The sequence below is a fragment of the Natator depressus genome, chromosome 19, assembly GCF_965152275.1.
Source record: "Natator depressus isolate rNatDep1 chromosome 19, rNatDep2.hap1, whole genome shotgun sequence".
NCBI lineage: Eukaryota > Metazoa > Chordata > Testudines > Cheloniidae > Natator > Natator depressus.
In genome coordinates, this window is record NC_134252.1 from 18293125 (window position 1) to 18306975 (window position 13851).

A 13851-nucleotide genomic window follows, 5' to 3' on the forward strand; every position below is an offset into this window, starting at 1 on the left:
GTGTAGATGTACCTTTTGTGCCCAGAACCAGCAGAGACTGCATGGAAGGGAAGGGATCTGTAATGTAGAGAGAACCTTTCCCTGAACAGCGGGTGTGAGCCCTTAGACACCACAGTGATGGGCCTTGGAGAAAGCCCTCAAGCCAATAGTCTGGGGCCAGAATCCCTCAGCTAGGCTGCTGGGGGTGAAGGCCATACTGGTAGGCACAGGGGGTTGGGAACTGGGGTCTCTGGGTTCTAGTCCCAGCACTGGCAGTGACTCAGTGCCTCACCTTGCAACAGTCATGTGTGGTGAGCAGGGGCTTGAAGGAGGCAGCTGTAGCTAGGGAGCTTGTATAAGGGACATATCTGGCGAAGCAGGAAAAGTGAGCTGCAGCTCACGAAAGCTTATGCTCAAATAAATTGGTTAGTCTCTAAGGTGCCACAAGTCCTCCTTTTCTTTTTGCAAATACAGACTAACACGCCTGTTACTCTGAAACAAGCCCAGACAGCTGCTTGTAGAGGAAAACACCTTGCTGGACAGGGTGAGGAGGGCTCCCTTGTGGGAAGAGGGATCTCCCCAGGCACTACTGCAGAGTGTAGCAAGGAGAAAAGGGCGGGGGGGGCTTTTTTTCTTTTTATAGTGAATAAAAAAGGCCTGGACACGTTTTTTTTTTTTGAGTTCTGGTGACCTGGTTTCTCCCAGAAGAGTCTCGGGAAGGCTAGAGAACCTGCAGGTGTCAGTGAATGCTGCAGAGGGGAAGCTATTTTTATTTTGACCCATGAATGTTCTTTGCATTCCCATTTAACTCAAACCCCTGGAATACACTGGGGAGAAAGATCTTTGTTACAGATTTCACACCATGGCCCCTTCAATTAAGAGGAGAGAATCCTCATGAGGCCTCCCAAGACCTCCAGCAAAAGGAGGCTTGATATTACTAATGTACAAAGCGAATGCACCTATACAGGCTCACCCAGCCCTGTCTCTCCTCTTGCCAGACTGCCCATGAACCTCACTTGTGTGGCCTCCACTTACATGTGTGCTGGAATCTGACGGCCACATGCACCCTGCTAATGAACCCTCCCCTTTCCTCACCGGCACAATGACCTAGCCCCACCCCCCTGTCTCCTGTTTGATTATCGGACAGAACCCAGGCTCCAACACAACCCGGCCAGCCTAGTGGGCACTGCATACTGGGGCATGGCCTAGTGATTTGAGGCCCAGCAGCAGCAACTCCACCTCAGGACACAGACCCAGATCCATGCCATTTACTGTGCAAGGCCCTGATCGTGCAGTGAGGTCTGTGTGGGTTGGACCATCCATGTAGAGCCTGTAGCTGGAGCAGGGCCCATGCGTCTTTCTGCCCAGGTAGGTACTTGCAGACCGTGTTCAGGTCACTCGTTGATAAGCCCTATTCATAGAATTAAAGACCAGTCTATCACAGACCAGAGAATTCCACCTCCTTATCCTTCCCCATAACGAGCCCCACAATCTGGGGTTGGCATAGCTCCCAGAAAGGCAGCCAGCCTGAGCCTGGGCTTGACAATGACAAGAGATGAAGAACCCATTTCCAGTGGGAGTTGGCTCCAATGGTTAATCACCCTCACTGTTAACAGTCGGTGCATCCTTCTCATTGGACTTTGTCTGGCTTCAGCTCCCGGTTCTTCGCTAGATTAAACAGCCAAAGAGAGAGAGAATGCCTTAAACCCGTGCTGCTCAACCAGGGCCCTGGTGCCCCCTGGGAAGCTGCAAGCAGGTTTCAGGGGGTTCACCACCCAGGGCTGGCGTTAGAATCGCTCGGGCCCAGGGCAGAAAGCCAAAGCCCCATTGCAGGGCCCTGAGCCCTGCCACCTGGGGCTGAAGCAGAAGCCTGAGCAACTTGGCTTCGTAGTGCCCCCTGTGGCGGGAGACCCCGGACTGGGCAATTGCCCTGCTTCTACCCCCTAACGCCAGCCCTGGCTTTTATATGCAGAAAACCAGTTGTTGTGGCACAGGTGGGCAGTGGACTTTGTATAGCATGTGGGGTGGGGGACTCAGAAAGAAGAAGGTTGAGAACTGGCTAGCTCAGTCAGTAGAGCATGGGACTCTTAATCCCAGGGTCGTGAGTTCGTGCCCCACGTTGGGCGTCAGCTTTAGGGGGGGAGGGATAGCTCAGTGGTTTGAGCTTTGGCCTGCTAAACCCAGGGTTGTGAGTTCAATCCTTGAGGGGGCCATTTAGGGATCTGGGGCAAAAATTGGGGATTGGTGCTGCTTTGAGCAGGGGGTTGGACTAGATGACCTCCTGAGGTCCCTTCCAACCCTGGTATTCTATGATCTATGAACCCCTGTCCTTAAACCTCTTGCTGTCAAGAGGTTTCCAGACCTCAGATCATTCTTGTAGCTCCACTCTGAACCCTCTCTTGTTGTCCACATGCGCACCGTAGGAACATGTGGCAGCATCGGCAGGTCTGATTGGAGGACCGTGTCCGGAATGGCCAATGTGCTGAAGGCTGGGGAAAGGGGTGGGATCATAAACAGAGCCAGTAGAGGGCGGTGCAGAGTATGGGGCTTGTGAGGTTGTGTATCTGCCCCTGCTCTGCTGCCATGGGTCTATTTTTCACACACAGTCTCTCAGGGGTGGGGAGAAGATTAGAGCCCCTCCCTAGGCCTTGGCAGTAGCACAAACCTAGCAGGGGCTGATGGGAACCTATCTCAATGGGGAAGATGTGTGTGTTTGCCCAGGGGTTGATGAAGTGCGTGCTTGTGTGTGTGTGGTGTGTGTTGGGGGGATTGATGCACTGTGTGTGTAGGGGGGTGCTGAGTTGTGCGTGTGTGTTGGGGGAGTGAGGCATTGTGTGTGGGGTGTGTGTGTTGGGGGGAGTGAGGCATTGTGTGTGTAGGGGGGTGTTGAATTGTGTGGGTGTGTGTGTTGGATTTTACACTTCGGGCCCATTTTGTTTCCCCAGCCTGGACCCCTGAGCTGTTCCCACCCGGCTCCAGGGGACCCAGGTTGCTGCTTCTCCGCCGCCTCTTCTCCTCCCGACAAAGAATCCGGTGGCTGCGTGTGGACGCAAAACGCGCCCCGCTCCCTGCCCCAGCCTCGCCACACGGGGCCTGGCCAGGGGAGCGGAGCCCGGGCCGAGGGGAAGCCTACGGTAGGGGGCATTGCAACCCCTCCGTCCGCCCCGGCTCTCCCCTCCCCGCCCGCCCCTCCTCGCAGGGAGGGATGGAGGCGGATCAGGAGCGCACGTTTCCTGCCCAGGGACGCCTCTGAGGCTCGCAGGCAAAGCCGGGGGCCGGCGGGCAGGAAGGAGACGCGCAGCGCGACCGGGAGCCGGGCAGCCCGGCTGGACTCGGCGACCGCAGCCCCAGCCCCGGCCGGGAGCGAGTCCGGGCTTCGCCCCCCGCCGCCGCCGCATCCCCCGCCCCGGGAGGCGTCTCGCCGCCGGCCCGGGCTCGGCAGCTGCTCCGCGCCCCCCCCGGGGCTGCCTGGTGCATCGGGAACAAAGGAAATTCCCCCCCCGCCCCTCCCAGCATGAAGATGCCTCGGCTGGCGCCGGGGCCCCGGGCGCTCGGGCGGCTCCTGCTGCTGCTGCTGGCCGGCCACGCTGCGCTGGTAAGTGACACCTGGTCCTGAGCGCCCCCGCCGGAGCAACGGGGGGGGGGGGGTTTCCTATCCCCTCCCCCCAGCCCCTGGGGGGTCGAACCCTGCCCCCGGCACTTCCATGTCCCCCCGCCCCCGCCTGGGGATCATCATGGTCACACCCCCTCCCCCCCAGCTGCTGCAGTTCCGATTGTTGCGGGACAATAAATGGGTCCTTCCCCCCACCCCCGCAGGGAGCCTGCCCCGGCTCCAGGGCCGCGCTGGGGGAGCGCCCCGGAAAGTTGATGGTGAACGATTGTGCCTTGGTGGGTCTCCCGCGGCTGTGCCCCCCCCGACCCCCAGGGGCTGCGGCCGGGCCGGGCTGCGTAGTCGGAACAAGTGGCTTCCCTGCTGGGCGTGGGCCGGTGCATCCCCCCCGCCCCCCTCCCAGGGGAGCAGCACCGGCGCTGTCTGCCAGGTAGCAGCGAAGCCCCGGGGGTGGGGGTGGGGGGCTTGGCTCGTCCCGCACGCGGGTTTTGCACAGGCTGGGTGGGGGGCGCCTGGGGGATCCTAGTGCTGGAGGGGGGTCTGATGTATTCGGGTGCTATTGGAAGGTCACAGGGAAGCAGGGGGAAGAGCCTGGTGCTGCCTGCCCGGGGTGGGGGCAAAAGAAAGTTGCTGATTTTGCATCACCCACCGAGTGGCTCCTCACGGAGCTGCTGCAGGGATGGCGGTGCCGGGGTCTGCTCTGTCCCGGGCACTGTCCCCGCCTTGCTTCGAAGCTCATCTCTCCCCGCCCCAGTAGATTTACACGCTGGGGGAGTGAGACTTGTCCTAGCTGGGAGGGAGACGCCGCATCTCAATGACCCGTGTGAGCTGCGGCGCATCCCCCACAAGAGCCGATTCCTGGGTTTCTGTTCGCACCGCAGCTGGCTCCGGCGTGGCTGCTTCGGGGCCGTTCCCTGGGGTCCTCACGCCGGCATCCCGCTGGAGGATGGAGGCGCTTGGGGCGGGCTCGCCGGAGCGGCAGGTGGAGTCAGTGGGGAAGGGGGCAGTGCGGAGGTTTTTAGTGGCAGGAGTCGCTGCTTGGTGCCTGCTGGATAGCCCGGCCTGCTGGGTTCGCCTTGGTGGGAAAGTCGCAGGCAAGGTGTGGGTGAGGAGCGCAACCCAACCCCTGCTTTGCAAATAGGCTGGCACCCAGCAAGCTCAGGGAAACGCCCAGGCTGGCTTTCCCCTCTCTCTTTGGATGGAGACAAGTCACAGGGACTGGCTTCTTGCCAATAAATGGCCAACAGCCACCTTTCACTCCTTCTCCATGGAAAGTCTCTTGTGCATTAGCAGATTCCTTGACTATGTCTGCGGTTGGCGGGCAAAGCTTCGCGTTCATTTGTTCCGCCGATCATTGCAAACGCTGGCAAATAGGGGGACTTGGGGAGACTTTTGGAGCTACTTTGAATGAATGATCTGGACTAGCAGAGACTGCCACGCCTCATCTCCACCCTGGTGGTTTTTAAATACGCCCCCTTTGTGCGGTATTTTCCTAGTGTGTGTGTAATTCAACAGAGTTGCTAGCAATGATTTTGTATCTCAGAAGAGACAGATGCACGTTTTCCCCCTAATGAGGCCAGTGTGTCTGATATTGAATATGCAATAAGGGGCATGATCTATTTGTAGGAACCAACCTGCGCTGTGAATACTGTGCAGCACTCCACCCTCCTAGCAGTAGAGCCAGGCAGATTCTTATGCTGAGTATCAATAATCTATTAAGTTGACCAGCACATTTTGCTATTGATCTGTGGCAGACTTGGTTAAACTAACAGCTTTATTATTTCACTGTTTACATACTGGGTAAGACATTAGTTTTGCTCCTGGAGCCCTGACTTTTGTGGGTGGGTGATGGAAAGAGACAGCTCAGATGTGGGCTCAGCACTCAGATGAACCATGTTTGGGTGCTTGCATTTGGCAGCGGGACCAAGCGGTAGGTGATTCTTGGCCATCTGGGAGTGGATTTTGTCAGCACAATCAGAGCCTGGTTATAAACAATCTCACAACCTTTCCCCTCATGCCCTCCTCCCTGGCTCAGCTCTGCCCTCCAGTATTGCTCCCCCGCACCCCCCTCTGACTTTTGATGGTTAGTGATGTTTAGCGCCAACTTCTTCCATGTTGTTTAATCCACATAAAGCTCATCACTAGCTGGAGACCGCAGTCTCCAGGTGCTGTTTGCTCCATGGTTGATGATGGTAGCTCTTAAACAAAACCATAACATTTGCTGTTTCACACCCCTCTGGTTACCCATCTTAAAGTGGGTCAGCATCCTTTGTGAGAGCTTGGAGTGTCTCTCGTGGCTGAGAAGAGACAGGGCTTGGCTGTTACGGCTATAAAGGGGATTCTTTCTGGAGGCTGCTGGACACAGACAGACTCTCTGGTCCCCTCTGGCTCTCTAGCTCCCAGGCTGAGGAGTACAGTCGAGTGGCACCATTCTGTGCTTGCGAGCCTAGCCCAGAGTGCCGCTGGAGCACGCGGGCTGCCTCCATGGGCCCAGGCACCAAAGGGGTGGGTACTGTCTCCCTGCTGGATATGCTGACGCCCCTCACCAGCTCTCTGCAGCCTCCCGTGATACCTCTGCCGTTCCAGCTGGGACAGATCCCTGCTGCAGGGTGAATCTGTGCCAGAGGAGATCAGGAACCAGTCAGTCGCTATGGAAGAAGCTCACCTGAGTGGGCATGCTGGGAAATTGGTAGATTTTTTTTTGGATGGTGAGGGAATTATGGGATAGCTCCCAGGGAATCATGGGATAGTGGGAGTCTGACTTCTCCTCTCACTCTGCCCTGTGGTCCCCCAGAGGGCTGAGTGTAGCTGTCCAGATTGCACCCCTATTTGGAGCAGTGCCGGGAGCCATGGGACATGCGCCCTCCAGGCATGGCTGTTGACTCACAAGTGCAGCCTGGGCCCAACCACGTGTATGGGTGCACTGATTCCTGTTAGCTACAGTCCAGAGACTTGGTAGGCACAGAAGTGGTCACAGGGGCTCCCTAAATCCTGGTCTAGATTTCACAATCATGGAGGGGAGTGCTAACTACACTCCTGCTCTTCACCTTCCAATGCTATTTCCCTTTTCCCCCCTACCTGTAAATATCAGTGCCCAGTTTCTCCTGTTTGGCCTTTGAGTGGAAGGACAAAATGGCCATTTGCTGACTTCAGCCAATTAAAATCAGAACCTTTCCAGCCTAATTACAGTAAATGCAAGAAAGGATGTTAATGCAAGTTAGCAAATGTGTTAATGGGGCATTAATAAATCCTTCAGGTCGATCATGCTGGCAGGGAAATGGATAATTGGGGATTTGGGGGAGTTTCTCTTTTTCCTTAAATTCCAGTTCTGTAAGAGACTATTTGCTGTCTGTTGTCTGGAGCCAGTCAGTCCTCTTTGCCTGTCAGGAACGGTCTCTGTTATGCGCTCTGGGCTCCCCCATCTCCAGCTCCCCGAGGGGACTGTCAGGGTTGCTGCTCTGGGCTGTCTGGTGAGATGTGAAGCTCTCGGGTCACTGAGGAGGTTGGGGTGGGATGTGCTGTCTTGAATCAGCAGCGTTGCATTGAATCCAAATGTCGTCACCCTCTTGTGATACAGTGTTGGGATGGGCCAGCATCTCGCTGGCTCTGAGGCAGATTTGGGGAGCTGACTGGGGCCTGGAGCTCCGCTCCATGGGGTAATAGCAGGCCAGGTGCCCCCCCGCCATCCCAGCACAGCATGGTCCTGCCGGATCCCCCAGCTAGCATGTGATTGTCTGTTTGCATCTATTGTTTGCATGCGTTGGGAGCGTGGTAAGGAATGTCGGAGCGCAGCCACTCTGGGTTTGCTCCATGGGGGAGGGCTGGAGGCAGTGGGGGGCTGTTCAATAAAGTGGCAGTGTGCTGGCTTCCAAACGCCCGCCACTCGCTGCTGCAGACTTTGGAATGACCTCTGTAGGCAGGGAGCAAAGATCAGGCCCCTCCGGGTATTTGGGTGGGACGTCCCCCTTGGAGCCTTCTCTGGGGGGTTAAAAACACGTCCCCCTGCAGCCCTCCCCAACCCAGCCCCTCCTTGGCACCCGGGCAGGGCTGGCTGGGAGAGGACTGCTGTGAGAAGTGGCACCATGGGATGGGTTCTGTGTGGCGCCAGGGTGGGGCACAGCAGAGGGGTCACTAATGCAAAGTGCAGGCAAGGGAGCTCCCTCTCCAAATGGGAGGGGCCCCGCAGCGCTTGCTTCTATCATCAGGCTTGGCCTGCCAGAGCCATCGCGTCGTCTTCCCTTCCGACATGAACCCCAGAGCCTGGCACGCCCACCCCATGCCCAGGTCCCCTCCCCGGCGTAAACACTGACCCCGACCTCCTGGGATCTCACCATGCTAGCTCGCATCGGAGGTAGTGCAGGGGCTGGGGGTGAAAGCAAGAGGGCCGAGGCGAAACCCAGGCAGGGGTGGGAATGGGGCCCAGAAGGGGCAGGGTGTGAGGTGTCCGTTAATCCGTGTGTGAGGCGGGGCAAAGGATCCAACAGCCAGGAGTGGGCAGGAGCTGGGGGATCATGGACACCTGTGACGGATGGGAGGGTTTATGACATGTCTCTGGCTTTTTTTAGCCAATCCGGAGCTCTCTTACTTGTGCCGTGGCAGGTGCCGATGGGAATGACCGACCCTCCCCGCCCGGGGGCTGTGTAGTAAGGAGGGATAGTCCCCCCCGACCCGGCTGTGACTTGGACGCTCACGTTGGGTTTATCAGCATTTACTCCCCCTGTGAAAATATCTGCTGGCGGCTAATCCATCCCTGGCCGTGCTCGTGCTCTCCCGGTGTGTCCAGCTGGTGCCAAGTGGTGCTGGGAGCAGAGGAGGGCGTGTCGGGTGAGATGCTCCTGTTCCCAGGCTGTTCGCCAGGCTCCCTCCATGGGCTGGGAATGTGGGCGTTTCTGGGATGTGAGATTTCTTGTGCCGCTGCATTGGGGTGATGAGAGGAGCCCCAAGATGTACCCACAGGCATCCGAGGCCTCTCCCATGCCATCCAGAGCAGTGTGCAGTTCCATAGGACAACCAGATGCACCCCTGGGGGCTCTGATTTACCTTCATTGCCCTGGGCCTCAGTTTCCTCCTTCTGTCCCCCAGGGCTGTGGCCTATTGCTGGCTCTTGGTAGAGGGTTGCTGTTGCCCTGCTAGAGATCTAAAGGAGAATGGGCACTGCATTCTTGCCCAGGTGAGAAGATGCCAAATGCCGCATCTGGGCTGACAAACCAAGATCTGGGCGGCATGTGTGTCTGTCCATTTGTCTGGAGGGGACAAGGCTAGTGGCAGCTGTGCTGGGGGTAGAGAGAAGACAGAGGACGAGATGAGGGCTGGGTGGTACTGGGCCAGCTGTGACTGTGAGGAATCGGGGGACAGGGATGCTCCCAGTACGTGGGCAGGGGAGTGTGCTGAAATAAACTCTCTACTTTTCCTGCTGTACTTTTAAATTACCGAGAATGAATCAATGTGGCTGGGAAGCCCCTTGCTGCTAGAGGGCCGTGCCAGGAGGGGAGTCCCTTGGCAGATTCAAACTAGTGCAGAAATGGGGGAGAGCCTCTGCTAGTCCCCCTTGCGGGGGCGCGGGGGGAGCATGCCAGGATTCTGTGCCTGTTAGCAGAGGCGTAATGTGTGCACAGCTGCCTGGCAGCTCTGGGCGGTAGTTCCCGAATGGAGTCTAACTCTTAGAGGTCCAACTCTTTCCCACTGGGTGCTGCTTCCCCAGGATGCCCAGCTCTCTGTTCTGCAGAACCCCAGAAGTCAGTCTGGGTCAGATGGGGCCATCTCCCTCCCTCTCCAGTGACCAGTCAGTAGGAGCCACTGACTGGTCCCTTGGAAATATTCTGTTGTTTTAATCAGGCTCCCAAATTCTCATGTATCCCAAACTCGGAACGCTGTCATAGGAATTGTGATTCTCAGTCAAAGCCATGGTCCATCCAGCCCAGGGCCTGTCTCCAACATACTCCAGATACTGCAGAAGAAGGTGCAAGACCCCTACAGGAGGCAGATGTTCCTGCAGCAGGCACCTCCTGTCCATCTCAACGTATCAAATTAGTGGCCGCTTAGGACTGAATTGTTACTTCGTTGCAGGCCATGGGTACTTGCAAGTACATGGGTACTTGGAAGGCATTAGTTGGGGTGGAACTTGGATCCATCTCAAAAGCATGTAAGGGCTCTGCTCTTGAGTTAAGGGAGAATCACCACTAGCTGTTAGCAGTATGGGGCTTACGATGCACAGTTGAGCACTTCTGCTTTCAGCCAGTAGAGGGCAGTGGTACATGAACACACACACACACACACACACACACACACACACACAGAGTTTATTATATATGCACAGGAGGGTCTTGAATCCTACCTTGTTTCTTGGAATACCCCGCTTGACACTGATGACCACTCTGTACTTGCTCTTTGAACAGGAAAAGGGAAGCGGATTTGTGTCTTATTCTTCATGACCTCTGTCAGGAGGAGGCAGCAGCCATCCTGACAGAGGGGCACCTGCAGGGTTGTGAGGCTCCAGGGGCTGTGTCTGCTACCTGGATTATATACACAGACGTGGCCCAGAGCATACAGAGGGATTGTTTCTGGGTGCCGAGCTTGAGACGTCTAAAAGGGGCTGGATAGTCAGAGAGACTGAGCACCCGCCCTTGGCAAAATCAGGCATGTTTCTGAGGCTTGAGGCTGAACACCCAGAATCGGACACTCATGAAAATCTTGGCAATTGTGTATAGGAGGGAGAGCATCTCGGCCCAGCAGCAATGCAAAGGCATATTGAACCCGAGGGACGTGATTCTGTAACACGGTGCCTAGAATCTAATAATGAGCAGGGTGTCTGGCTCACCCCAATATCCGGCGAGACCCAAGGAGAGAGACGTGAGTCTGGTCCTGTGTTTGCTGCTGACCTGGCTCAGTTTCCCTGCCTGTGAAATGGGGCTGATAATGCGTATTGAGATTGCCAGGTGCAAAGCGTGTTCCTGCAAGGCGTTAGCGTTTCACACCACTGGGTGCTGCGGGCTGGTCCCTGACGCAGTGCATTGTTTCCATTAACGGCACTGAACTCTTCAGTGAAAGCCCAGCCCATAGCATAACTCCAGGATCATAATATCTGGCTCTTCTAGAGTGCTTTTCACCAGCAGATCCCAAAGTGCTTCACAGTCTTCAGTGCCTTTATCCTCACGGCACCTATGGGGTACGAAAACACTGTGATCCTCATTGCACAGATGGGGAGCTAAGGATTTTCAGTGGGAGTTAGGTTCCTAAATACCTTTGAGGTTCTGGGCCCGAGAGGCTAAGTGACTTGCCCAAGGTTACAGAGGAAGTTTGTGGCACTGCAGGAAATTGAACCCAGGTCCTTGGCTAGTGCCCTGCCCACCAAGGGACTGGGTGGCTTGGTTGGGGAGAGGGGATTGCAGCTGAGATACAGGTCTACAGTCCCCTCTAGGACACCAGCTCAAATCCACCCGCCCAGTGTAATGTTCTGTTGCCCTGGCAAATTGTATCTCCAGCCTGCGGCTAGGAATGGGGCCTACCGCCCTGAGGGCTGTTGTTGCTTACGGACAGGACAAGTGCTGAATGGGTCACAGAGCCTGAGCCTTGTCCTGGCGCAGAGGGGTGAGCAGGGATGGGGCCTGTTGCTGGAAGGGTGTGTGGATGAAACTTGGTTTGGTGCTGCCCAGGAACAGAGGGCTCCAGCTGCTGGCGTGGCTGACCTGGCCCCTCTCCCCACAGCTCCCAGGGTGGAAGGGCAATCCTGGGACAGCGTGTGGCTGATCCACCATGGCAAGAGCTGGTCGCTGGGGTTTAGAGGTGTGGCAGTGACAGGGTTTAACAGGCGAGGAGTTTAGAATGGCTACGCCTGGTTGGGAGAGTTTGGGTGTTCTTAGCCAGGCGGGAGTATTGCCCGGTCAGTGGCTACTGCTTGACTTGGGGCTGTGTGTGCGTGCGCAGCATGAATCTGGCTGCGACAAATCAGGCAGGACAAGGGCAGGCTGCTCCTGTGATGCTGAGCTCCCGGCGGGGGTCGGGAGGCAGGTTGCCTCCTGGTCAGCGTTGCCATCTGGCTCCGGTAGGGCCGGGGGCTGATGCTGTCCAGCTGCGAGTGTCTGTTGGCCTTTAGTTTTGTCACCCAGCCGGGGATCTCCACGCGCGCCTTGCTGCAGAGACACCGGTGTCTTCTCGAAGCGTTTCCACCCCAAAATGGTCAATAAAGATAAATGAAATAGTACCTGGGCTGCAGGGAACAGGAAACCCCCAGCGGCTCCTCGCTGGTGGGGTTCGCGGGCTCTGTGGTCCAGCAGTGATGGAGAAGGAATGCAGTAAAATTCTCCCAGCTGAACTCAGGGCCTGGCCGCCTTTAGTTTTTTAAAACCCTTGACTTGTAGTTCCTAGAGAGATTTGTGGGTGAGCAGATGGGTAGAGGGAGGTGTGCAGCGCTGAGGTGCACTCTGCACAGGTCAGGATGTGGGCGCGCCGGGCCGTGCTTGCTCTGGGTGGGGGAGCCCTTGCCTGGATTGTTCCTTTCTCTCTAGTCTGTGCTATTGACTCTTCACTCTTGTAAGCACTAAACTCATCCAGCCTAAACAGAGAATTTAGGAAGCTTGATGTATGGAGGGGAGTGGCTGGGTTACAAAGTGCTTATTTATGTATTTTTAATGCCCTATGAACCATGGTAGCTAGACACCAGTGTCTCTGCCCCCACTTATTAGAGGCAGCATGGGAGAAGCAGGGGAAAATGTCCTTGCAATAATAATGTTTGCAGCGGTGTTGCATTTCTGTAGCATTTATAAACATTCATGAATCTCCGAGGGGATGGGTTGGTTTTTCTTTGATCTCTGTGGCACCATGGTCAAGTTCTCTCTGTCCCCAATTCAGGAGAGGTGCTTAAGTCTCATTGACTTTGTGCAGTGGGCAAATGACTCCCCTTCTCTGTTTTCCCTCCCCCCCTTTGTGTGTTCTATGTGTTGGGATTGTAAGCTCTTTGGGGCTCTCTATGGGTCTGTACAGCGCCGAGCACAACTGGGCCCTGATCTCACTTGGGGCCTCTGCATGCTCCTGTGATGCAAATAACAATAAATAAGAAGTTAGATAGTCCTTGAAATGAAAATCAAAATCTCTCTCTCCTTCCTGGGCTGGTCCAGTTGCCAACCTGAGTGCATTGGCCATTCCGTTAGAACAACGCTGTTCTCTTGAAATAAGCTCTACGCATCCCCAGTGCTAAATAAATCATACCAAGAAATGGATGATCAGCAAAGGGCTGGATTGAGTTATTGGACTGCAGTCAGCTCAGTTCCCCTGAGACAGGGCTCTTCCTGTAGGGGCGGGGAGGGGAAGTGACTGCTCCAGTATCCACACAGGGGAGGTCTGTCCATTTCTTCCCAGCCTTTGCCCCAAGCTCCGGAGACCCAGTCTGCTGTCGCCCCCTGAATTCAGAGGCTGGTTGTAAAGATTACCGTTTGTTGTCAGATGGGCCTTCAGTAAATTGAACTGGAAAGGTCACTGCTCTGCCGCGCGGCTCCCCCGGCTGGCGCTGCCACCAGTTTGCTCCCGCAGGCCATATCCAGTGAAAATGGTTATCTCCTTAATAGGTTTCAATTCCAGCATGTTGACTCTGCAGAAGCGAGTTTAATTAAGCCCTGTGCTGGGGCCGTTACTGCGCTGGGGGCTGCGAGGGCTGGTGGGGGGGCAGGGGGTGGGACCAATAGCCTCTGGTTTGCAAGGAGAGTCGGCTAGGATGCACCACCCAGCAGCTCAGCATCCTTGCCTCCAGGGCTCCCTTCTCGCCACAGTCTCTGTCTCGTGCATGTTTCTGGGGAGAAGCCTCCTTCTAAAGCAAAGCAAATTCTTCCTAGCTGGGCTCCCAGTCTTCACGGGAGCTGAACGTGGTTCCTGGCTGTTTCCCATTCTGGCTAAGGGAGCTGTTGGTTTATTTCAGTCTGGTTCTTCCAGAGGATTCATTGTCCCTCCATCGTCCCTCACGCTCCTTCAGAGAGGATGGTTTAATGTTGCCTGCTGGGTGTGTGTCGATAGATGGAACCTGGTGTCCTTCCAAGCTTTCCTGGAGGATGCTCTGGTGAATAATCAGAAGCTTTGGCCCCTTGGCGACTATCGTAACTGGCAGCATTTCCCCTTTAAGCATGCAAAGCCAGGCTTTGACTCCAAGGGCTCGGGAAGGTGTCTTGTAACAGAGGATGTGAATTTGTGGGGGTTGCTGCGTGGATGGGTGAGCAGCATTTGGGGGTTACTCTAGAGAAGGACAAGACAGGCTCAGCCTTAAACCTGGACATGTC

At 56.1% G+C, this 13851-nt stretch overlaps 1 protein-coding gene across 1 annotated transcript in view; it reads left to right on the top strand.

Annotated features, from left to right (window-relative positions):
• Positions 1-3459: 3459 nt before the first annotated feature.
• Positions 3460-13851, top strand: part of SDC3 (syndecan 3) — a 188070-nt gene continuing 177678 nt past the window's right edge. Inside the window, exon 1 of the mRNA XM_074934678.1 lies at positions 3460-3574. Coding sequence (XP_074790779.1) covers positions 3494-3574 — 81 coding nt within the window. The 5' untranslated portion in view covers positions 3460-3493. The remainder of the gene's footprint in view (positions 3575-13851) is intronic.